Source organism: Tripterygium wilfordii, chromosome 14 (assembly GCF_013401445.1).
Source record: "Tripterygium wilfordii isolate XIE 37 chromosome 14, ASM1340144v1, whole genome shotgun sequence".
In the NCBI taxonomy this organism is placed as follows: Eukaryota; Viridiplantae; Streptophyta; class Magnoliopsida; order Celastrales; family Celastraceae; genus Tripterygium; species Tripterygium wilfordii.
Window position 1 is genome coordinate 1,505,847 of NC_052245.1, and position 25,483 is coordinate 1,531,329.

A 25,483-nucleotide genomic window follows, 5' to 3' on the forward strand; every position below is an offset into this window, starting at 1 on the left:
TACAGAGTACAGAGCACTAGAGCAGAGGACTGAGGGGCGTGAGCGAATAAGTAATTGCTGAAGTCGGATGAACAGTAATAAAACTAAAATTGTTTGGGTCGAAATGGTAATAAGCAAAAGCAGACAAAGAAACCATCGCCTCTTTTCGTCTCGTGCTCGATTTTCTCACCGCTCCGTCTCTCACACTCTCTCTCTCCCGTAAAAAGAAACATGCTTGTGTTGATTATTAACGATTTATTTTGGGTATTTTATTATTGGTTTTGTTTATTGATCAGGCACAGAGAGAGTTTTTTAGGGTTTGATTTCGTGATCATCTTTTACTTTGAGATCTGCTTGTTAGCAATAAAGGGGAATAGAAGGTGAATTCGTTGTGGTGGATAAGGAAATTATAGGGTTAGGGTTTCTTTGGATGCGTTGGCGGGATCTATATCCGCCAAGCGAGCTAAGATATTGGTTCTGGACCTGAGATGGCCAATCCCGGCGTCGGTAACAAGTTCGTATCTGTGAATCTCAACAAGTCCTATGGCCAACAGCATCTCAACCACCATCCACATCATGCCAGTACTTATGGGACAGCTCGGACTCGACCTGGTAGTGGCGGAGGCGGAGGAATGGTTGTACTTTCGAGACTTCGTAGCTCACAAAAGACTGGGCCGAAGCTTTCTGTTCCACCCCCCTTGAATCTGCCATCGCTGCGCAAGGAGCATGAACGATTTGATTCATTGGGATCCAGTGGTGGGCCTAGTGGAGGTGCGGTGGGAGGTGCGTCACGGCGCACTTCATCCAGTGTAGGGTGGACTAAGCCAGCTACATCCTCTTCACATGAGAAGGAAGTAGTTGATTATCATGACAATGCTGATCCGGGAATGCAAATTAAGGTTGATGGTGTGAGTAAAGGGAGTGGGAACCTGTATACACCACCGACTCTTCGGTCAGTCACCGTAGCAGCTGCAGTTTCTGGTTATTCGCAAGTGGATAAAGCAGCGGTGTTGAGGGGTGAAGATTTTCCTTCCTTGCATGCAACTCTCGTAGCGGCAGTTGGGAATGAAAAGAAGCAGAAGGATGGTTTGAACCAGAAACAGAAACAGCTGATTAGTGAGGACTTCTCAAATGAGCACATGGATAGTTCTCGATTGAGCAGTTCACATGTTGACATGCGTCCTCAGTTTCAGCCTTCCTCACGGAATGGTGGGTTGAATGCAAACGGTGGTCAAAGTAATGGTTTGGGTTTTCGTGAGCAAGCTAGGAAGCGGGATGAATACTTTTTGGGGCCACTGCCACTGGTCCCTTTGAACCCGAGATCTGATTGGGAAGATGATGAGCGTGATACTGGTCATGGTTTGACATATCGGAGTAGAGACCATGGGCTTTCGAAGAATGAACCATATTGGGATAGAGATTTTGACATGCCAAGGGCTAGTGTTCTGCCACTCAAACCAGCTCATAGTCTATCTGATAGGTGGAGACAGCGTGACAATGAAGCTGGGAGGTTTTCTTCCAGTGAAGTCCCTAAAACTGACCCTTCTGGGAGAGACATCAAAACACCTAGTAGAGAAGGACTTGAAAGAAACTCATGGCAAGTGCCTTCTCTTTTAAAAGTTGAACTCAATGCTCAAGATGTTGGAAAGGACCGGAATGGTATTGGTGCAAGGCCCTCTGGTTTGAATAGAGAAACGATTAGAGAGAATAAGTATATTTCATCCCCTTTTCGAGACAATACTCAAGTTGATGCTGTAAGGAGAGAGTTAGGGCATGCACAGGGAGAGAGACAATCTTGGAACAACTCAGTAGATTTACATGGGAGTCGACAGGCAGAATTGAATACAAAAGAAGGATATGGCAGTGAACAATCAAACAGATACAGAGGGAATGCTTCTCAGAATAGCACAGCATCTAAACCATCATATTCGTCGGTTAGCAAAGTGCCTTCTATCAATGATCCCGTACTCAATTTTGGTAAGGAGAAACGCCCATTCCTTAAGAGTGAAAAACCTTATCTGGAGGACCCTTTTATGAAAGACTATGGTTCTACGGGTTTTGATGGAAGGGATCCCTTTTCTGGAGGTCTTATTGGGGTGGTTAAGCAAAAGAAAGATGTGGTGAAACAGACTGATTTTCATGACCCGGTAAGAGAGTCCTTTGAGGCTGAACTTGAAAGAGTTCAAAAGATGCAAGAGTTGGAGCGGCAGCGAATAATTGAAGAACAGGAAAGAGCTATGGAGCTAGCTCGAAGAGAGGAAGAGGAGAGACTTCGGCTGGCAAGGGAAGAAGAAGAACGGCGGAGAAGATTGGAGGAAGAAGCGCGAGAAGCTGTATGGAGAGCTGAACAGGAGCAAATTGAAACTTTACAAAGAGCTGAAGAGCAGAGGATAGCCAGAGAAGAGGAGAAACGCATGATGATTATGGAAGAAGAAAGGAGGAAACAAGCTGCTAAGCAAAAACTTATGGAATTGGAGGAAAGAATTGCGAAGAGGCAGGCTGAAGTTGCAAAAGGGGATGGTGGTTCTTCTTTAATACCAGATGTTACAATGGCTGGTTTGGCAAAAGAAAAGGAAGTATCTAAAGTGGCAGATGTCAATGATTGGGAAGATGGTGAAAGGATGGTAGAGAGGATAACATCTTCAGCATCATCCGATTCTTCTGGTCTTAATAGACACTTCGAGATGGGTTCTAGGCCTCACTTTTCTAGAGATGTTTCTTCAAGCGATTTAGACCGTGGAAAGCCTGTGAATTCATGGAGAAGGGATGTTTTCGAGAATGGTACCGCCCCAACCTTGACTCTACCTGATCAGGATAATGGTCATCATAGTCCTGGGCGAGACACATCTTCTGGTGGAAGAGACTTTTCAAGGAAAGAGTTCTTCGGAGGAGCTGGATTCATGCCGTCTAAAACTTTTCATAAAGGAGGGATTTTAGAGCCTCATGCTGATGATTTCTCCCATTTCAGGGGTCAGAGATGGAACATTTCGGGGAATGGGGATCACCATATCAGACACACAGAGGTTGAATCTGAATATCATGAGAACCTCACCGAGAAATTTGGTGATACTAGATGGGGACAGGATCGATCTCATGGCAGTCCTTATGCTTCATACTCTGAAAGAATGCAACCTAATTCTGAAGCAGATGGCCTCTATTCTTTTGGGAGGTCACAGTATACCATGAGGCAGCCTCGCGTTCTACCTCCATCTTTTGCTTCAATGAACAGAAGCCACTACAGAGGTGAGAATGAACTCACTAGTACTTCAAATATCTCTGACAATCAGATGCCTTATGATCATGAAGCAAGAAGCAAAGCTACCATGCAGACCGGAAGTGATCATCAAGGGACTCTTGGCCAGGCTGAAATTGCTGATACCCAACAAGATAAAATGGAGGATGTGGAGCAGAAATTGGATCAGAGCTCTGTAAGGTGTGACTCACAGTCCTCTCTATCTATCACAAGCCCTCCTGATTCTCCAATTCATTTATCACATGATGACATGGAAGAATCTAGAGATTCTCCAGTGTTATCGGCTGCTGAAGAGGGTAAAGAGTTTGATTTGTCTGGACTAGGACCTGTAGGATCATCTACTGAGGCTCGGAAAGAGAATGTCATGAGTGCCTCCGTGTCAGTTGGTGATGATGAAGAATGGACTGTAGATAACAATGAACAACTGCAGGAGCAAGAGGAGTATGATGAAGACGAAGACGGATACCAGGAAGAAGACGAAGTGCATGACATAGGTGACGACCTGGTGCAGGAGTTTGAAGAGATGTATCTAGAAGAGAAAGGCTCATCGCAGGGGGTTGACAACTTGGTACTAGGCTTCAATGAGGGTGTTGAGGTTGGGATGCCGTGTGATGAGTTTGAAAGAAGTGCTAGAAATGAAGAGACTACGTATGTGATGCCTTATATGTCTGTTGCCACTGTCTACGAAGAGGGATCTTTTAATGTCATGGATCACGATGGACAAGTCCTTCCATCTGTAAATGGTCAGTCTCAAGTGAGTGTTGATAATTCTTCCAGAATTTTCCAGGAAACTGAGAAAGCAATGCAGAATTTGGCTATTCGGCCAAGTATTGCTCTTAAAACATCTGCATCATCATCAGATCTGATGGATCATGTGAACATTTCTAATGCGTTGGGTTCAACTCAGCAGCATTCAGTCTCATCTTCGTTGGTTCAGACTGTCGTGTCTACCGTAACTTCTGCTCCTAGTCAGACAGAGGTACCTGTGAAACTTCAGTTTGGGCTTTTTTCTGGTCCTTCTCTGATACCATCACCGGTTCCAGCAATACAGATTGGTTCAATACAGATGCCTCTTCATCTGCATCCCCAGGTTGGCCCATCAGTGGCCCAGGTCCACGCATCACAACCTCCTTTATTCCAGTTTGGTCAGCTAAGTTACACAGCTCCTATTTCTCAGGGTGTACTTTCGTTGGCTCCTCAATCAATGTCTTTTGTTCAGCCCAATGTTCCAACTAGTTTTTCTTTGCATCAGGACTGGGGAGGTTCTCTGCCAGGTCAACCTGCCAAAGACATTACAGCTGAAAATCTGATCAAGAATGGTGTCGTGTCTGCATTTATGGATAACCAACCAGGTCTTGTTCCGAGGCCCCTGGATCTGTCTCACGGGATTGGGTACAATAACTCAATGGCTGCAAGAAAAAATCCAGAAGTGATTCGGCGGGATCGTAAAGAGAAATCTTTTATTGTTGGCAGCAGTTTAAGGCCTGAATCAGAACTTCAAGCAGAAGATTCAGTGGTGAAGAACCTGAAAGCCATATCCACTAAAGATTTTGAAGGCCAGCCTAAAACTGCTGTGGCATCATCTCAGTCAGTAGCCAAAGAAAAATATACAAGCACATCAAAGGGCCAGGGCCTAGCATCAGCTGGCAGGGGAAAGAATTACATCTTTGCTGTGAAAAATTCAGGCTCAAGATCATCTCTTTTGGCTCCTGATGCCTCCTCCGAGTCCATTGGAATTCAGAGGAGGCCTCGTCGTCAAAGAACCGAGTTTCGAGTTCGGGAGAATGCTGATAAAAAGCAATCTATAGGTATGCTTCCAGCAAACCAGTGTGGGCTGGATGATAAGTCTGATACCAATGGAAAAAGTACTGGAATTTCCACAGGAATTGGGTCTCAGAGGGTGGTGGTGTCAAATAGACCATCAAAGCGGACATTTAACTTGGAAGCGTTGAGGCCAGGTGGGATTAATTCACAAGGTATATATTCACGGAGCAGGCCTCAAAAGGGTGGTGGAAAAGAATCATCTGCGAAGAGCCATAATGTTCCTCACTCTGTAGATGGAAGACTTCAAAGAAATATTCACTCTGAGGAGGATGTTGATGCTCCCTTGCAAAGCGGGATTGTGCGTGTATTTGAGCAACCCGGCATAGAAGCTCCAAGTGATGAAGATGATTTTATTGAAGTGAGGTCGAAGAGGCAAATGCTGAATGATCGGCGTGAACAGAGGGAGAAGGAAATCAAGGCAAAGACTCGTGTCACAAAGGTTCTTATGTACTTCCAATTCAATTTTTATTTTGTTAGGTGCTTTTTGTTGTTTATTGTAATTAAAGGTTGTGCTGCTCTTTTGTGGTGCACTGGTTTTATCGCAGACACCACCACGTAAACCTCGTTCTGTGTTGCAAAATACTATTTCTCCTGGCACCTCAAATAAAATTTCCACACCGATGATAGGAGAAGGAGCAGGAAGCATTCGCTCTGAGTTTGTTGCTTCCGAGGGTCATGGCTTCTCAAACAGTGAAGTATCAGCAGGATTTAATAGCTTAGTGTCCCAACCATTAGCTCCAATTGGCACTCCTGCTGTGAAATCAGATATCCAGTCTGATATAAGATCCCAGCCAATCAAGTATGCACCATGTCAATTAAATCTCATATTGGCATAAAATACATATAGGCAAGCACGTGGCCCAGTGGTAGAGTTGCAAGGGTGCAACCTAGAGGTCACATGAGAAAACAGACTCTATATATTATGTGGGGTAAGGTTTGCATACATCTTGTATGTCCCCAACTCCGCCCACTGCAGGAGCATTGTGCACGAGATTGTTTAGCTACCTACCTATTGGCAGAAAATACATATGCATAAATTTGTACACTAATATTATATGTGCTTTTGCAGTTCCCTTCATATGAGCTCTCTCCCTGTTGGACATACTGGCGAAAAGAGTCTTGCTCCAGCCTCAAGCAAGGTTCTGGATAATGTTCAAACGCCTCTGGGTTCTTGGGGGAATTCACATGTTTGTCAACAGGTATGTGTTGCCCTCTCCCTGTTTGATATTGTTAAATGTCTTTTCCATTTTTGCCGCTCCATTTTTCTGAACATTAATTTGATCAAATTTGCATGTCTTCATGGCTCAGTACCACACAATAAGCACACTTTTTTTAGTTTTAGAATTGTGTGGTTTGGGATCAGTCCCAGTGATCGTATATTTTTTATCTTTTAGTGCTGACATTTTGTGTTTCTATTTGGGATTAGCGCTTACAGATTTGACAGTTTTGTTACGGTAGTTCTATTTGTTTAAGTCTAATGTGCCAATTTTAACAAATTTTCGGTTCATTTAATGTTACTAGGATCTCTCTCTCGCTATGTGCATGTTTGCATGTGCTTCTCTTTTTTGCTCTGTTTGTGTGCGTGTGCACTTCTGACTAGTATTTCTGGAAACTTTTGCTTGACTAAGTCTTGTTGGTCTATGCTTGGATAAAGCTGATTTTAAAATGAATGTTGATTAACAATGATTATTTTCGATCATAAAGATGTGTGATTGATTAAACTATCAAATACATGTAAGCCTGTTGTGATTATCTCATGTGATGTAATTTCACTTAATGCCCACGTAGATTTTGAATTTATTTTGGTCGTCTCTTGTAGGTTCTGGCAATTTCACAAGCCCAACTTGACGAGGCTATGAAGCCTGCAGAGTTTGATTCAAGGGCTTCAATTCTGGATCATTCCAGCTCAGTTATGTCGTCATCATCAATCTTGGCAAAGGACAAGTCTTTTCCTTCCACTGCTAGTCCGATAAATTATTTGCTTGCGGGAGAGAAGATACAGTTTGGTGGGCATATTCTTTCCATGCACTAATGTATTCTTGGATCTGTATTTGTGTAACTTTTGAGCAATATTGTTTCTCATACCCAGGTGCAGTCACATCTCCGACAATTCTCCCTCCTAGTAGTCGTGCTGTTTCCCATGGGATTGGTCCTCCTGGTGCTTGCCGATCAGACATCCAGAATTCCGATGATGTTTCTGCCACTGAGAATGATTGCTCTCTTTTCTTTGAAAAGGATAAGCATTCAAATGAATTATGTCTACACTTGCAAGATACTGAAGCTGAGGCCGAAGCAGCAGCATCAGCCATTGCAGTTGCAGCAATAAGCAGTGACGACATTGTTGGGAATGGGCTGGGCACTTGCTCCATATCTGTTTCAGATACCAAAAGCTTTGCACGTGCAGAAATTGATGGAACAGCAGCAGGTTGTGAAAGTTTCTTGACTATAGTTGTGATCTTGTACTTTTATTCAATAATTTCAGATTACTTTTCTTTTTATCAATGGGAAATGGCTTATGTTATGATTTGATCTTTTGCAGGAGTTGCTGGTGATCTGCAATCAGGAAGCCAATCCAGGGGAGAAGAGTCACTGAGTCTAGATCTTCCTGCAGATCTTTCAGTTGAAACACTGCCAATGTCATTGTGGCCTCCACTACCTAGTCCACAAAATGCCTCAAGCCAGATGCTTTCACATTTCCCTGGAGCCCCACCTTCTCATTTTCCATTATATGAGATGAATCCCATGTTGGGGGGTCCATTTTTTGCTTTTGGACTACATGATGAATCGTCATCTGGTCAATCACAGTCCCAGAAGACTAGTAATTCAATTTCTGCTCCACTTGGCACCTGGCAACCATGCCATTCTGGTGTAGACTCATTTTATGGTCCTCCAGCAGGATTTAGTGGACCTTTCATCGGCTCACCTGCTGGCATACCAGGTGTTCAAGGCCCCCCACACATGGTTGTCTATAACCATTTTGCGCCAGTGGGACAGTTTGGACAAGTTGGGTTGAGTTTCATGGGTACCACCTATATCCCATCTGGAAAGCAACCTGACTGGAAGCACAACCCTGCATCTTCGGCCATGAATGATGGTGAAGGTGGGGAGATGAGCAATTTGAACATGGTTTCTGCTCAGAGGAATCCTAATAACATGCCTGCTATCCAGCATCTTGCCCCTGGGTCTCCACTTGTGCCAATGGCTTCTCCTTTGGCCATGTTTGATGTTTCTCCTTTCCAGGTAAAAGTTGATAATTGATCTTAAGCCCAACAGCTAATTTTCTGCTTAGATAACTCGCTGCCTTTATCCGTAGTTTTTGTTGTTTGAGATATATTCATTTTTCATGGAATGTTTTATTATGAAAATCATTGATTTTTCATTTGCAACAAAATATTCAAGGAAGGGGTTTAGTTGATTTTACATTGTAAGTCCTTGACAGTAGGAAAGGACTTGTACGGTGGGAAAAGAAAAGGGTACATATAATGCATATAGGGTATGGAGCTGGATACATATAATGCACATAGGTTTCTTTTTATCACTTTCCTACAAATACTTATAGTTTTGTCATCATTTCTCTGAGCTTTGGTTTTTCATCTGGGGTTTGAGATGTGGGTACTTCTCAGCTGATACCCTCTCAGGGAACATTTGCATTGCGCTCATAATTGTTAGGACTGCATTTTGAATTCCATCGCTTTCATTCCTTTTCTAAAACTTTGTTGTGCAGTTTTCTGTTTCTCTTTTCCTTTTTTGTTGCTTCTCTTGTGTGCTCTTTTTCCAAAGTGATAATTTCCCAGGCGTTTGACGGGGAGCCAGCATCATTCAGCGTGTTTTGTGTGGAATGACCATCTATTTTGGTCTCTCTTGGACTTCAATTGTTGTTTTCTTTTTAACTGCTATGTTGTTGTCATCTGCAAAGGATCCTTCCAGCAGTGTACCATGTAAAATGGATCATTTGTGTTTTCTTTTGGCATAGCTAACAGTCAAAATAAATTGTTGTTTCCAGTCTTCGCCTGACATGCCTGTTCAAGCTTGCTGGTCACATATTTCTGCATCACCTCTTCAGCAGTCTGTTCCTCTGTCGATGCCACTGCAGCAACCAGCTGAAGTACAAAGACCTCAGTTTAACCTTGTGCATCATCTTGACCAATCATTAAGTACCAATAGGTTTCCTGATTCTCAGACATCAGTGTCCTCGGACAACACCCGGAACTTCACAATGTCGACACATGCGACTGTAACCCAGTTGCCTGATGAACTAGGTTTGGTAGACCAAACAAACTCTACGAGTGCTGGGCCTTCAACACAAAATATGAGTGTGGGCGCCAAGAGCTCCTCCATGGGTGGTGCCATGGATGTTGGCAATAGTGGTGTTCGGAATGGAAGTGGCAGCAACAACACTGGCCAAAACACAAGCTCTGCTTTCAAGGTGTCATCTGCCCATCATAAGAATACATCTGGCCCACAGTATGCCAATTCCTCAGGGTATAATTATCAGAGGGGAAGTGGAATCCCACAAAGGAATAGTTCGGGCGGAGAATGGTCCCAACGCAGAATGGGTTTCCAAGGGAAAAATCAATCTTCAGGTCCTGAAAAGAGCTTTCCTCATTTAAAGATGAAACAAATTTATGTAGCCAAACAGACCCCTAATGTAACATCGAGAGCTTTGTGAGCATGGAAATTTATCTTGTTGGACGTCAGATTAGAAGAGGATTCGATGGATTTCCCAGAATGAACACTTTTTGGTTATATTTTGGCAGAAGATTTATAGCTGTAGTAGGTTAATTCCGAGTGTCTTGAGACTTGGATTTTCCAGTTTCCATGAACTGGATATACTGGCATTGATAAGATAAGTTGAGAGAACCGCTTGATTATTTTACTATTTTGGTTTCTTTCTACTCATTTTTAGCGAGGAAGGGAAGGAAAATGTACTGTGAGATTAGATGACCTTGTAACGTAGCGTTTATTAGGCGTGGGTCACCTCTTCATGTCTACAAAACTCCCACTTAATTTATTGTGATTGATGTATCAAGATGTTACCTTTAATGTTTTTCTCATGTTAGTAGTGAAAAATGGAGCTCTTTCACTGTACTTTTCTAACATTACCCTCTTATCAGTTACACACGCATTCAAATATCTTGACCATTTCTTGATACAAGACTGAAACCAGGTGGTTTCTTCAACTGTCTCCCTTCCAAATAACTCCTGATGTTATCAGCATCAATCCACCTTCCGGCTGCTGCATAGATGTTGTGAAGCATCACGTATGGTACAGGATTTTCTGAATCCATGTCAAAGAGCATGTAAGCAACTTTTTCCCCAAGCTCAATGTTGCCATAGTTTCTACAAGCACCCAACAAGGATTCAAGTAGGCTTACTGAAGGATTACAGGGGAGTCTCTTCACAGTTTCATAAGCTTCATTCAAGTGACCTGTTCTTCCTAATAGGTCAACAATGCAAGCATAGTGCTCCAGACTTGGGGATATACCATGTTTCTCCATGGAGTTGAATACTACCCTGCCTTGATCAACTAACCCAGCATGGCTGCAAGCTGACAAAAGACTCAAAAAGGTAATGCCATTAGGTCTCACACCTGAAATTTGCATCTGCGAGAAAAGTTCGAGGGCCGCTTCACAATCCCCATGTAAACCATAGCTGTTTATCATTACACTCCATGAGACAGCATCCTTTGAGAGCAAGCATTCAAACATCCTTTCTGCTTTCAGAATACTTCCACATCTTGCATACAAGTTTACAAAGGCATTGCTAACCGCCAGATCTTTTTCAAACCCCTCACGAATTACATGAGCCAATACAGAATCAGCAAGATTAAGGTCGTTGAGTTGAACACATGCTGCAATCAAACTTAGATATGTAATACTGTCACGTTTTAATCCCATTTGGAGCAAGTCCCTGAACGTAGCAACTGCTTTTTCTGCATTTTCCATTTGGACTAGTAAAGATATAAATGCATTCCACAATGAAACACCCTCCTTTTTCCCAACTTCGAAAAGTACGATGCATGACTTCATATTTTGGAATCTTGCATACATAACCATTAGAGAGGTAAAAAGAGGAGTGTCACGTAAAATTCCAGCTCTGACAGCGAAAGCATGCATAGACTTACCCTGTGATTGGGTGTGGCACACAGGCAGAATGTTAAGCAAGGTTACAGAATCTGGCTTCTCGTCTTCCTTTATCATTTGACTAAAAAACAACATCGTCTTGTTAGGCTGGTTATTGTATCGAAAGCCGGTTATCAGAGCATTCCAAGATACCACACTCCTTTCAGGCATAACTTCAAAAAGTGACCTCCCAGAATCAAGGTCTCCACATTTACAATACATGCTAATGAGCGCATTGGCTAAAGAAACATCAGAAGCATACCCGGTTTTGATGGCATAGCAATGCATGACCATACCTTGCTTTAGATTATCGCTCCCACCACACGTCGGGAGAATAGTTATCAGGGTAACCAAATCCATTTTCATGACATCATTCTGCATTTGGTGAAGTAGGGGAAGTACCCTTTCCGGTTCCCCGCTGTGAATGCAACCAGATATCAATGTATTCCATGACACCACATCTTTGCTAGTCATTTGTTGAAATAACATAAAACAGGAAGAAATCTCATGACAAGCTGAGTAAAATGCCAGGAGTGCATTGGACACATTTAGGTCTAAATCAATACCCCTTCTAACACTAAATGCATGAACAGACTCACCAGGCAAAACTGCCTCCATTTTGGAACAAGCAGAGAGCACAGAAACAATAGAGATAGCATCTGGATTGCATCCTGCAAATAGCATTTCGCAAAAGATGGCCCAACATGAATGCCATTGGCCATTTTGACTATATCCTGAAAGCATTGCGTTCCATGATAGAAGGATTCTACAGTGCATTCCATCAAAAAGAAATTCTGCTGCACTGACATCACCAAGCTTGGAGTAGACAGACACAAGCGCAGTCTGGACAGAAAGCTGATTTTCCACCCCATGTTTTACGACAAAGGCATGCAGTGATTCACCATAAAAAATGCTATTATGCAACTCGCATGACGGAAGTATAGACACAAAAGTGATCGGGTTAGGCTGCACTCCAGCTTGGAGCATTTGCTGGAACATCTCAAAGGCTTTGAAAGGCCAGCACCCGTAAACATAAGCCCAAATCATGGCATTCCAAACATTAACGTTCTTTTTTTCCAATAAAGAATCAAACAATTTTCTTGAAGTAGATAACTCCACATAGCCAGCATACATTGAAATTAAAGCAGGAGCCAAAAATTCATTTAAGAAATATCCTAATCTGACAGCATAGCCATGGAGAGACTTGCCAATACTCACACATCCTAAACGGGTGCAGACTGGAATGATGCTTGCCAAAGTGCTCAGATTTGGCTTCAAACCCGCTTCAAAAATATGCCTCAAAACCTCTAATGCTTCCTGATCAAGCCCATTTAGTGAATAACCAGCAATTAGAGCGTTCCATGAAACCAAATCTGGTTGTGGAATTTCATCAACTATTGCACGTGCAGTCGCTGTATGACCCCGCTTGCCATACAAATCAATTAAAGCGGTCTGTATGACAACATTTCTATCAAACCCAGTTCTCAAAGCAAATCCATGAATTGCTTTGCCCACCCCGAAGGCCCCCAGAGCTGAACAAGCCTTAATCACGAACGGAAACGTGAAATCATCAGATGGGCAACCTGCAAACCGACAGCCGATATACACATTTAACAGTTCATCGTATAATCCACGATTGCTAAGACCCCTGAAAATCAAATTCCCCAAGAACAAACTCGGCTTGTCAATTGTCCGAAATACAGACAGAGCTATATCAGGAGCACCCAAACGAAAGCTAGAGCTAATGAATTCTCCAAGCAAAAGCTCGTTTTTTATAAGACCCAGCACGATGAGAAGACACTTGAGTGGGTTCAAATCTCGGACGTTATTGCACATCTTTAGTGAACGTGAGAAGCCGAGGCTTGCGGAGTTGCCAGCAGACAGGTGAATTGAAGGATTGGTGATATCCTTGATTAAAGGGACTTCTGATCGGGACGAAAAGTAGTTGGAGAATCGAAAGAGAGAAGGTGAGAGATGTCGAAGAGAGAAATGGGAGAGGAAACGCCATGGAGAATTGAAGAACATGGCAGGAAAGCATGTCCAGTTTCCCCGCCATCCGTATCAACTGGCTCCAGAATGAATTCACTTAAAAAGTAGGTCTGGCTCCCTTTTTCTTTTCTTTTCTTTTTTTTTGTGTTAATTTCGTTGTAACTTCAAAATTTTCTGGGTTGTGGGTCCCATTTTGTTTTGCTGACCATGTTTTTCTTACGCCATTAGAAGAAATGACCATGGTCCATCAAAAAAAAACCCCAATCACATCTTCTCTTGTTCAAGACTTCGAGATGTGGATTCGAATCATATCCCTCTCAATTTCCCTTGAATAAAAAAAAAGAAAACCGAGTCACACTCTCTTGATCAACAATCGCACATTCTCTTGCTCGACTGTTTAAGAATTTTAATAGCTTACGAGTTTGGTTAGACCTACTTGTATTTCTGCTTTAGTTACACATGAAGCTGTACTCTTTCACCATATTTCAATGATGAGTTATTTACTGATGATAAAAAAAAATAAAAAAAATTCCAACGGTTATAGTAAATATCACCATCTACGATCACAAAGCATTAATGAGATTACAAACCACACACAATTTGCATAATCAGCGACAATGCATCAAATTCAACTCAGCACATAACTATATACTACAGCTATAGCAAATAGCAGAACCAGTTATTTTCCATGAGGTGGGAACTCGAAACATCATGCAGAGGTTTGTTACTCAATGTCTAATACCCGTATGTCGTTCTTTTCATCATCCTTATGAATTCATCGACATTCACCTCACCATCATCTGTAAATTTCAAAAACACAAACATTACAGCATGCAGGAGGTTACCAATGGGAAAACTTAAACATGTAATCAGAAAAGAAATAAAATAAAATAAAATGGGCCAAGTGGTTCTTAATATAATTTTTAAGCAGGGCAACTTACGGTCTCTATCTGCTTCCTCAACCATCTCATGAATTTCCCTGTCTGTAAAATCTTCCCCCAGCTCCTTTGCTACTCTCTTGATGTCTTGGATAGAGATCTTTCCCTGAATACAGATGAAATAAAAATTAGTTAAGAAGAAGATGTGAAAAACAGACTACAACAAAACAGAAGTTTACATTGTTATCTAGGTCAATGATGTGAAACGCCTTCATGAGCTCTTCCTTAGTGTCCCTTTCTCCAATCTTGGCAGTCATCATGTGCACAAACTCATCAAAATCAATTGAACCACTGCCATCCTTGTCCACATCTGCAATCATTTGATTGATTTGCTGCAATCCCACCATACATCAATAAGTTAGTCTCACAGTCGATATCCAAAAAAGGAATTTGAATAGAGGATAGCTATTGTAATTATATTGTTTATAATCATAACTAGGTGCTATGTTCAGCTCTGAAAGTTGGAAATTGATTTCTTTACAAAAGGAAAGACAATTTGCAACAATTTGCTAACATATGCTGTAAAAGAAAAAGAAAACCCATAGTTGTAAAGGCAGAAAATAAGCTCAAAAGAGAAAAAACTTCAACCCATACAATGTTGTCGGGCCAATAAATGTTTTAAAATATGATATGCCACATAAATAGCTCTATGACTATGAGCATAAAAGAGTAAAGAACTCACTTCTTCTGTCATCTCAAAACCAAGTGCCCTGTAATGACAGGATGTTAGGTCCAATACAGTCAATACTCAAACCATTAGAATATTTTTATCACATCTGAAATAATATTCATACCTCATGGCAACATTCAACTCTTTGGCATCAATAGTGCCTGAATAACACAGTCAAATAACAAATTACACAAAACAGTTAACATATGTCTATGTCAAATGCAGATTCATAATGACGATATTCTAGTACCTGATCCATCAGTGTCGAATAGTTCAAATGCTTCCCTAATCTCTTGCCTCTTCTGTTGACTTAATCCATGATGACGTCCTCTAGGCTTCTCTACCCTAGACATACCTGACATACCTCTACGAAGACTTGCCTGAGAATGTGTTTGTGCAGCCATAAAAATTTATCAGCAGAACGCTAAAGCACAATGAAATTTATAAAATTTATACTTCTCAAAAAAATAAAGTACGCAACTTCCTCAACATTTGCAAATACAGTTATGTGATGATAGAAGTACATAAGTTATATATCATTGTAATGCCCATTAAGCAAGGAAAATTTCAATTTCTTTTTCTTTCTGATAAACGTAAACCAGATTAATTCATAATTCCAAGCCTCATTCAATGCCCTTCCCTAAAACCAAGTTAAGGTAAATTTGAGCTGGGTCAAAGATGGCAAATACTGTGACCAACACAAGCTGATATACAGAACAGCCATGTCCATCAAATTTCACAGACTTTGTAAAGTCTTAACAATTTGTTATAGCCAACAATAACTCTAAAGCCAGTTAACAGCGTCATCAAGTCAATTATATTTCTTGTCTACATAGGATAAAAATCAATTGAATGTATGAACCAAGAAATGCATGGGATAACAATCAAAACCAAATAATAAAGAAATCGTTTATAATGGGGATTCCACTGTTCAACACTCAAATCACATTTACTATTTCAGTCATGAAAAGTACATAAGGGAAGCATGGAAAATGCAAGTAATCTCATGCTCTCAGGTAATGACATCAAAGGGATTTTGATGACCTTGCGTAATATTTTTCAACTGACAACCAGAGATTGAAAAATAAATCCACAACAACCATATACACATTAGTTTTGATACCACAAATCTGCCCACAAAACATCATAATTTACGTGTTCGAAAATCCCCAAATCAAACCGGTAAACCATCATTGACCTAGAAACAAGCCCGCCATGCCAATTTCGTACACACGCTAACAAAACCATTTAAAATTGACTTCAAAATCTATTTCGAAATTCCACACAATCACTGTCAATTAACTTTCATAAAGATCGTAAATCAACTCAAGAAGGAAGAAAAATAATTATCTCAAATTTCAGGCAACAGTTTTCCTCCAACTATTGATCTTGCAAGAATGCACAAAAATAGGGATCAACAAATGAATTATTAGATGCGGGCACTCTAAACTTTCTCCCAAGATTTTTTTAAAAAAAAGACGCAGAACAGAATCTCAGTAATATCAGAGGAACGCACCATAGCCTGAGCTGATGAGATCGCCACACGCAAGAGAAAAAGTCGAACTTGCTAGAGAAGGTGAAAGATTGCAATGAAATATCCGGAGCAGTTGCCTAATCCAGTCTTCAAAACTGTGAGTCGGGCCTTCGATGATGTTTCTTTGGATACAGATTATGATGGGCCAACCTGAATAGTTTTTGTTTGTACAGACTGGGCCCATCAAGGCCTAAAAGATCCTGTAGGCCCAAAAGATCAAAGGCTCTCTAGTCCTCTTTTTTTTCTGAGGGCATCCCGGTTAATCTAAAGACCGGCCCAACATGCCTAATCTATTCTCTTATTGTCAAACAAATTTAAGCATGCACAAATGAAATTAAACTTTTTTCCCTAATTCTTATGAGAAGATGAGATAAGAGCACTTCCAAAACGCAAAGCATTAGCATCTTGAATTGGTTATATAATTACAAGATTCGTTTATATAAAGGAATTTGAATCTTGCACTTTATCACTATACCAATGTAAACGTAATTGAAGATAGCCTAATTGGTTATCTTTCCGGAATTAAGACGTAAAAAATATCGCCTGAGGTCGGGAGTTTCATTTTAAATTAACACAAATATTTTCAAATGGTTTGCATTGGATCTTGACCTAAATAACATGTCGGACGACGTTTGCTCATAACTTTTACGATCATAGAAGATAAGTTGCATTAGTAGTTGTACCATATGAAGTGCCAAATAATTTTACGAAATTAACCGCACCCATATATATAGTGTTGATTACATATTTTATGTAGTCAAATATTAAAAACAGTTTTCATAACTCCCAAGACTCGGTCCGCCACCTCTTGCCCAAACTACAAGGGCATGGTAGTGAACAAATCCAATTGAATAGCCTTGCTCTTGATCATATAATCCCTCTTCTCCAATTCAATTTTCTCAGTTTCCCCAACAACATTACCACATCCCTCGAAATCACATTTATCAATCCACAAACCCAGAACCTCATTAGCTATCAGACTAATATTGTCACGTATAATCTCCTCAACGCGTCCATCAGCTGCCTCATGACTCTTGATGCTGACCAAGATCCCGGTGGGAGACATAACGTGACGGAAATAGAGGGACGAGGAGAAGTAGGGTTGGGATTCAGGGACTAATTCGTTAAGTTGTCGTCTAAGTGGTTCGAGTTGATTGTCTTCGTAGAAAGTCTTGAGATAGTCGGGATTGAGGACAAGGTCCTTTCTAGGAGTTAAATCAAGGAAGAAAATAAGATATGTGGGGTTGCATTGGACTAGCTCGAATTGAAAGTGTGGTGCATTGGCTGTTGGTTTTAGGTAGACTTGCAAATTTGTAATGTTGAACACATCCCCATTTGGTTGCTCCAAGTGTAGCCAACTCGCAAGCATGAAGTCAATCTGTTGCAAAGTGTTGGCGATTGTTAGCGTGCAATAGATGATCAAAGCGACAAGAGTAAAGAGAGAATGCACAAAATTTGTAATCGGTAATAAAGGGAGTAAATTTGTAACCCTAGTTAGATTTTATACCTTGTGGGGTTGGTTTTTTTTTGGTTCTAATGCTAATTGCTATTAAATAATGAACATAAAGGGTACGGTCATTATTTTTTTTAAACCAAGACAACACCATACAAATTGATCATTTGGATATTCAATCAATGAGTCTAAATTCAGGTCGTAAAATCTATGCGCACATATAAGAAAAAAAGTTGACAATGAACACAACTCACTAGGAGGTGCGGGCCCTTTTTATCCATCCATAGGTCTGCCAAATGGACAAAATTACTAATTTTACCTAGATGGTTATTAATTATATCAAATAGAAAGCATTTTTTAACATTTGTGCAGTACTAAATTCATTTTTTGATAACCGAGAATTCTTCAGTCCAACATATCTACCAGAGTCAGCTCTAAACTCGGACTGTCAACACCAATCGCTCGACATTAACGACAAATAAGACTCGTAACTCTTTAGTCGGTTATTTGAAAAAACATTAAAATTAAGCACGTTTTTTGAGTTTGTGGGAGAAATATAAGTATACTTACAGGAGAAGAATGATGGCCTTTTCTAACGCAAAGAGAACCTTGAGAACCAGTGGTCTCGTTCTGATAGAATTCCACGTCCGGGGGCACCGAAACCGGCAGGAGATGCGAGTCAAGACGGCTCTCCAAGGCCATAATAAGACTTAGCATCAGATCCCTATGAGCGGCCGATAGGTGCGGGAACTCCATCAATTTGCGCTGCGAGTCCATGCATGAGAGATGATGCCGGAGAGCTAGAGGCACAACGAGACCGCAGGGGAAGAGTCGAGGGAGAGACGTACATACTGCCATTATCTTCAAATTAAAAGAAGGCTTCATGAAAGTTTCAGTCACCAACATTCAACTTAACCACCTTTTATCTTTATCTTTATTTTTATTGTGCAAGAAGAACCGGTAAGGATACACACGTGGGTCCCGCAACTCCCGACACGAACACAACATTAGAAATCACCAAAACTAATGAAAGTGTGATATTATCAAATGACCCTAACTCAAAGATTGACACGTGATGTGAGAAGCCGAGTTCACATCAATCGAGAAATATTTCGGTCATCGAATAAGGTAGAATTAAGAACTCTTAACTCGAGAGACTATATCCGAAGAGTCATGATAAGACAGCACGACAAGACTCATATACCTCCTCCGTGTCGTGACGGACATTTACATCTATCCTTGGTAACCTTAGAGCAAATGCAATGGTGAACTGGTATTGGGCCAACAAAGATGTTGTCTTTTGCTGATGTGGCTGTATTGTAAAATGTGTTTTGCTTATGTGGCTGTATTGGGATAAGTGTTTTGCTGATGTGGATGTATTGATATTTGATGTTTTGGTGTAGTTTTGTTGTGGATAATATGGAGGAATGGAATGTTGTTGGGTTGGGTGGAAAGAGAAAGTGTGTGGGAAGAAAAAGTGTATAGAAATTTGTGTTTTGCTGATGTGGCTGTATTAGAATACGTGTTTGACTTGACTTTTTGTGTAATAGAGGTGGGACCGGGCCAACAAAAATGTTGGCCCAATAAGTTGTTTCTCATTGCATTTGCCCTTACCGTGGTGATCAAACAACACATCTAGTTAGGAAAGAATCAAGGTATGATTTACCTTTAAAAGCAATTTAACCACACAGCAAATCTTTTAAAAAGCAATTTAACCACATAACGGTAACACAATTCACTGTAACTATTGTTCAAATAGGCATTAGCTATTACTGAAATCTGAAATCAGCTTTCTTGATGGGAAGGAGGCTACTTGATCTCCAACACCCACGAAAATACCTGATAAACCAACCTAAACTCTCGACATAATGGACAAATTAAACCTTACTGTGGCAGAATGTAAGGAGCCTTTTGTCTCCCGCTGCCATTGACCATCTATATCTAGTACTAAGGCCCATGACCTGCTGCAACATCTATGCCCATTGATGGTCAGTTGCAGACCTTGCTGCTCTGCATCAAGGGAGCATGGAATTCCACTGTCTTCTTCACTTTCTTGGAATGGGGGCCAGTCAACCCAATATTCTCATCACGACCCCTCTTCTTCTTCTTCTCCCCTTTCAACCAAACCCCAAAGATTTTAAAATCCTCACCCCCTTCTTCTTCAACACATTTTTCGTCATCATCGTGATCAGCAACCATCGCATCATGGGTGGACCTAAAGCTTCCTTGCCGCATGATTTGGTTGATCTGGTCAGGACCCACCTTCAAGTACTCGGTCAGAAACCCAACCAGCTCCTCACATTGATTCTTCGCTCGAGCGAGCTCCGACCTCAGACCCTCATTGACCTTCCTCCATTTCTCGTTTTCGCCAGATAAATCAGCGAACTGGGAAATCACTGCAGTGTCGACGGATTCTGTATTCTTTGAAACCGGCTTAGAGGTGGAGGAGGTGGAAGCCTGGTCCTCGCCGGAATTTGAAAGAGAATTGCCAGCAGCACCAGATGACTTGCCCGCAACATTAGTCGAGGCTGGCGTTAATGTCACCGTTTCACGGCGACGGATTTCGGAAAGAAGCTCCTTCTGTCCTCTCCGGAAATTTTCGTTGGCAAATTCCCATTTATCAGTCGCAATCTTTCGAAAACCCTGTATTTATATTTAAAAAAAAAAATCAGCTTCTTTAGTTGTATACGGCAAGAAGCAAACAAAAAGACGCTCGATTTTTACTTGAAGACATTACATTAGATTGGGGGTTTGGGTTTATACAGAATCCGGAAGAACAGCTTTGACAATATGGATGATGATTATTATGAACATGTTAACAAGCCACACAGAACACAAACACAATCCATAACAGAAATGCTTGAAAAGCCAATGCTGAGAGAAACAGAGTATGGACTGCTTACATAGGTGTTGAGTTGGCGGACAAAGCTGGAGAAATTGTTGTGCTTGAAATAATTAGGAAGTAAATCCTTAGCGAAATCCGCGTTCTTCCACACCACGAAAGTTGTGCCGTTCTCGTTCCACGAAATCACGTCGTCCGTGCTCGGATCATCCACCAGCAGATACGTCTTCGTCAAAAACGGCGCCGGAACCGACCTTTGCGCCATTTCTTCCCGATTTACTCCTCACCAATCACCAATCACTACCCTAAACAAACAAAAGAAAATCTGGACTACAAAAGAAATTAAGGAAACAAAGAGTGTAGATTGAAATCCGAAATTAGGGATTTGTGTTTGTTTGTGTGTTCCGATTCGATTCAACAACTAAAGAGCATGAGAGCGGTCAAGAATTCCCAGTCCCAGCAGTAGAAACCCGAGAGGAAGAAATTGGAACGGATTAGATTATCGGAACGCTTACGCATATCTGCTTCCATGTCTGAAGGAAATTCTCAGAATTGCAACAACAAAGACCATAACTTTACGTCCCCAAAAGCACCAGTGGATTCAATTTTCAATTTTCCTCTTGCTTGTCGATCCGTGTCCGGGAACTCTTCCTATAAAAGGGAGAGAGTTATGGGATGAGGACGGGAGTAAGGAAAGCGACGTTGGTTCTAGAAAATTTGAGAAACTCTCTCCTCTCAAATAAAACAAACGGACACACCTGTGTTATTTACTCATTTTCTCTTATTCATTATTTTCTCGAGAAAAAGTGATGAGAGAAAGAGAGGACCCGTCCTTGTGGGGTTTTGTTGAAGGGAAGCTTCTAAATATATATGTATTCAATGTATCATGTATATATATACGTGTCTCTGTTCTGGAATTGTCAAATTAAGACAACTTACGTTGCAGACCAATCTTAACGTTTGTTCTTTAGTTATTAAAAGAATCAACAGCCAAATATGATGGCTCCATCAAAACCTCCCAGTGGGGAAGGCTTTATAAGCGCTGGTTGTTTATATTTGATAAATTATTCAAAGTTGGACTCTTTTTTTTTTATAGTAGCTTTTTGTGGGATCCATTTGGGTTGATTGATCAAATGAAAGCAAATGCTGACTATTCTAAATTTATTGACAAACAATGCTCGTATTCCCTAGTTTTTTAGGATATGGTCTCTTCCAGTTGAATAATCTGATTAGCAAGGTAATGTATCACAAGGAAAGCATGAAAATTATTTTATTTATTTTTTGATAAACACATGGAAATTAAATGAAATTGTTCTCTTTTACCATTTAACCAATTATCTGCTGATTAAAAAAATCAAGTATCTTTCATGATTACTGTTGATTGTCCTCAACTCCCGTTATTTAAAAAAAAAAAAAAAAAAGAGTGGACCCTCTCTGGAGTGAGTTATGGGCCTTCAGGAGTGAATGGGCCGAAACTTTGGTTTGCCAAAAATTAGTCCAGTCGTATTTATAGATGGAGGCGAATCAAGTAATTTTCACAGATGGATTATCATGATTCATCATTCATATGTATAAAATAGCTCAGTTGGCCATGAGATTAGATTTTTGTATATTTTTTAAGGGCCTACGTCAAAAGAACCAAATAAATGTAGACCACAGCCTCTTGGGCTTATAATTACGGGTCCAAAGGTGTAGGGTTAATGAAGGATGCCCATTTTGGCCCACTTCAGGTTGAAAACCTTGGGCTCTATGGCCTACAGATAGTAAGAGATAATTAATTGTTGGGCCTGCTTGGGAGCAGTAGCAACGTGTCTCGTCGTCAAGCATTCTCTAGTTCAGTAGTCCCTACCACGTAAAAAAAGGTCAAAGTGCAGCTCTCCCTAATTCCTCTAGTTGTTGCAGTGTCCCCTTTGCAATCGAGCTTAAACTCGAGTCGTTATGTTCTCAGGCACAAAAATTCCTCATCGAAAGACAGAGTAAATTGAGTCAAAATCCAATACATGATCACAAAAACCTAACCAAAATTTTGATTTAGAAATTCACACCATGCAACTTACCAATCTATTTGAGAAAAATAGAGCAATCCAACTACTTCACACTATAGAGGTATTAATTAAAAAAGGTAGAAAATACTGGTGGCCCCAAAGACCCTTTAAATTTCCAAAAGCCAATTCAACAGTAGACAGGGAACAAAGGTCGTTATGACAATTATATATTCCAATACCTTAACCTACACGTAAAGGAAAGCACCTTGTACATACATATATGCCCTATAAAACAGATTCTTATTATTGAGGCAAACTTTTATACCAATTTCAAGCACTTCTTTACGCTATGTTTCCTTAATCTTTTCTACCTTCAATCAGACAACAAACAACAAACAACTTTCACTTTCCACCCTTTTCACATCACCCTTCATATATTCATACATAAAAGATGCCGCAACAACAAAATCAAACCATGTAACATCACACACTAAAAAAATAACCAAAACAAAAAGGTCAATCAATCGATCCAGACTCCACTACCACTTGGCGTCCACCTAATGTGGGGTTTGTCATATTGACTCTTTCCATGTATTTTTGACATTGTAACATATTTTAAGTCGGTTTGAGAGAATAATATCATACTCGTATCAGTCAAAGTTGATTTGATTTTCCGGAATGTTTGGTTACTCTGCTAACGTAACCCAACCCTGGTTGAGTTCACCACCGACCCTGATTATTATAATCAAGCCTGAAATTGCTTCACCGAGCAAGCAACCACCTGTGCCCAATGCCTCAACCTCGTCTTCATCGTCTGCGGATTATCACCTTCAAATGTCGCCACAAGTAAGAAAGAAATTAAAATGCAATCAGATTTTTATCAAATTAAGAAAACTAGGGACTGCAGAGAGAAGAAAATTAGGTGTTGTGTACCTGGACCGAAAATGGTGAGGGGGCTTCCGATGGGAGACGGAGTATCGCAGTCGGATGGATTTGAAGAAATCGGCGATTTCGAAAGAGTATCTGTGTACTGTTTGTTAACAGCGTAGAAGAGACCTAGAGCGGGTAAAGTATCGGACAATCGTTGATCTACCTCGGGCGACTCAAATCCGAAACCTAACTCGATACAAGCCTTCAGCTCATCGAGGTCCTCATCGGTGACGCTCCTGCTTCGTCGATTCTTGCTGTTTCCTTTCCGCTTGAGCCACGCCTCTTCGCGGTAAATGTCCGGAGACCAGGAGTGCTGCTTATAAAGCGACGACGCTGCCCGCATAGGCGGTGGTGACGGTTCCAACTGTTGTGGTGGTGGTGGTGGGGGCGGATCGTGGTGGCGGTGTTTGTGGGACATGGAGATTGTGAACCCGAGCACAGCCCCGAAAAATGGGTGTGCGGAGGTCGGTGGACCTCGCGCGCTGAGGCGCCGGGAAGCTTGATGGCTTTAGCTTTGTGGTTTTTTGATGGATTGGTTGTAGAGACGACGCGTTATATGGGGCTGGTGAGGTGGTGGGGCCACAGCACTCGGTTTTAGTTGGTCCGCGTCATGAATCTGTCTTTTCTTATTTTTTTCTAAAAGAAAAGAGTAATTTATAATTAAATCTAAAAATATACAATAAAACGGTTCAAGTCCGTGTTTTCAATACCGATACCGCAATCATACCGACCAGTTGAGCGGCACAAAGATAAAATATATATATTGAAGATGATAAAAATAACAAAAATCGTGTTGTTTTTCATAATCAAAGCTTAGGATTTTCTATAATCCATACAATAAACATCCCACATCGAAAAATTGAAAAAAAAATCTACAATCACGACTCTTAATCTCTTATAAACAAAGTTTTCGATTCTCGTCAAAGGTATTATTAAAAAATTTGCTTGATGACTCCTTTTGAAGATCCCGGATATCAGTTAAATATTTTTATTTATTTATAAACTACAAAAATTAATTTTAGTCAGAAATTATTTTTGTATGAAAATCGATATAATACTGATTCAATCGGTATTTGATTGATATGACACAATCTCGATATTTATGTATAATTATACTGATGGATGAATCGATCGATATCTAGTTCAACCGATTGAACCAACTGATTCAATCCGATATTTAAAACACTGGTCTAAGTATTTAGTTGCCTAAAGTCCTAAACATCTAATCCATGCATTACAAATCTCGTCTTAGAAGGTCGAATATTGAGTACTTCCAACTTTTAATCTTTTGCCATTGGCCAAAATATTTGAAGAGAGGAGGGATTCAAGGTAGATCTTATGGTTTTCTCATTGTAAAAGAATTGTAATCAAGAAGGTGATTGATTAGATATCAACTTAAATAAATTAAAAGATTACATTTCTTGGAAGTTATTTTATTTCCTTGATTATCGGAGAAAAGAAAGCTTAGAAGCTACTATAAATATTTCGCCATTACTTTTACCTGAACAAGTTATTCTATACATAAAATACTTTTTTAGCCAAAAATACATTAAAAAAAATGTAAATATCTGCTTAATTATTGATTAGCCAGAAATTGTTTAGCAAGGTTGGCCACCAAAAACATTCATCAATTTATTTATTGATGAAATATAGTTTTTACAAAACCTATGTGCATGCAGATACGTGGCCAAAAGAGGTGCTGATTGATTTCGATTTCAACGGGAAGCAATATCTTTGTGGTTACGAGTTAGACTTTGACCCAACTTACTATATTTTTGTGTGAGCATGTCTAATAGTCTGAATTTAGACCCATACTGAATAAACTTGTGTCATATGATCTGACTAAACTTGTGTTTGCCTGATTTAATGCCAAAGCTAGGCAGAGCCAAGGAGGCCAATTGAGTATGTTGGTTTGAGCTTAATTTGACTCTTCGGAGCCATGTATATATAAATATATGCAGTAC

General features: G+C 40.5%; 6 protein-coding genes across 7 annotated transcripts; 1 reads left to right on the top strand and 5 right to left on the bottom strand.

The window, feature by feature from the left end:
• Positions 1–220: 220 nt before the first annotated feature.
• On the top strand, positions 221–10,104 carry LOC120014758. 2 transcript variants are annotated; one of them, XM_038866808.1, is made up of 7 exons: positions 221–5,495; positions 5,602–5,855; positions 6,126–6,255; positions 6,876–7,062; positions 7,146–7,481; positions 7,596–8,296; positions 9,060–10,104. In XM_038866808.1, the coding sequence occupies exons 1-7, from the start codon at positions 468–470 to the stop codon at positions 9,723–9,725; spliced, it is 7,302 nt and encodes a 2,433-aa protein (XP_038722736.1). In that variant the 5' UTR covers positions 221–467; the 3' UTR covers positions 9,726–10,104. The 2 variants fall into 2 exon arrangements, with proteins under 2 accessions (XP_038722736.1, XP_038722737.1); XM_038866809.1 differs by having other exon boundaries at positions 7,152–7,481.
• LOC120014759 (pentatricopeptide repeat-containing protein At5g27110-like) lies at positions 9,805–13,257 on the bottom strand. Its single transcript, XM_038866810.1, has one exon. It carries the CDS (start codon positions 13,201–13,203, stop codon positions 10,183–10,185), a length of 3,021 nt encoding a protein of 1,006 aa, XP_038722738.1. The 5' UTR covers positions 13,204–13,257; the 3' UTR covers positions 9,805–10,182.
• Positions 13,258–13,648: 391 nt separating this feature from the next.
• On the bottom strand, positions 13,649–16,429 carry LOC120014646 (caltractin). Its single transcript, XM_038866658.1, has 7 exons — positions 16,292–16,429; positions 15,026–15,155; positions 14,900–14,936; positions 14,788–14,815; positions 14,285–14,437; positions 14,109–14,211; positions 13,649–13,967 (listed from the first exon to the last, which is right to left on the bottom strand). The coding sequence occupies exons 1-7, from the start codon at positions 16,292–16,294 to the stop codon at positions 13,903–13,905; spliced, it is 519 nt and encodes a 172-aa protein (XP_038722586.1). The 5' UTR covers positions 16,295–16,429; the 3' UTR covers positions 13,649–13,902.
• A 593-nt stretch (positions 16,430–17,022) lies between these two features.
• On the bottom strand, positions 17,023–19,001 carry LOC120014953 (red chlorophyll catabolite reductase, chloroplastic). The gene is made up of 2 exons (XM_038867094.1): positions 18,333–19,001; positions 17,023–17,687 (listed from the first exon to the last, which is right to left on the bottom strand). The coding sequence occupies exons 1-2, from the start codon at positions 18,666–18,668 to the stop codon at positions 17,127–17,129; spliced, it is 897 nt and encodes a 298-aa protein (XP_038723022.1). The 5' UTR covers positions 18,669–19,001; the 3' UTR covers positions 17,023–17,126.
• Positions 19,002–19,401: 400 nt separating this feature from the next.
• On the bottom strand, positions 19,402–21,338 carry LOC120014954 (heat shock factor protein HSF24). The gene is made up of 3 exons (XM_038867095.1): positions 21,120–21,338; positions 20,666–20,909; positions 19,402–20,405 (listed from the first exon to the last, which is right to left on the bottom strand). Exons 2-3 carry the CDS (start codon positions 20,867–20,869, stop codon positions 19,752–19,754), a joined length of 858 nt encoding a protein of 285 aa, XP_038723023.1. The 5' UTR covers positions 20,870–20,909; positions 21,120–21,338; the 3' UTR covers positions 19,402–19,751.
• A 1,402-nt stretch (positions 21,339–22,740) lies between these two features.
• LOC120014955 lies at positions 22,741–24,058 on the bottom strand. Its single transcript, XM_038867096.1, has 2 exons — positions 23,523–24,058; positions 22,741–23,417 (listed from the first exon to the last, which is right to left on the bottom strand). Exons 1-2 carry the CDS (start codon positions 23,935–23,937, stop codon positions 23,335–23,337), a joined length of 498 nt encoding a protein of 165 aa, XP_038723024.1. The 5' UTR covers positions 23,938–24,058; the 3' UTR covers positions 22,741–23,334.
• Positions 24,059–25,483: the final 1,425 nt, after the last annotated feature.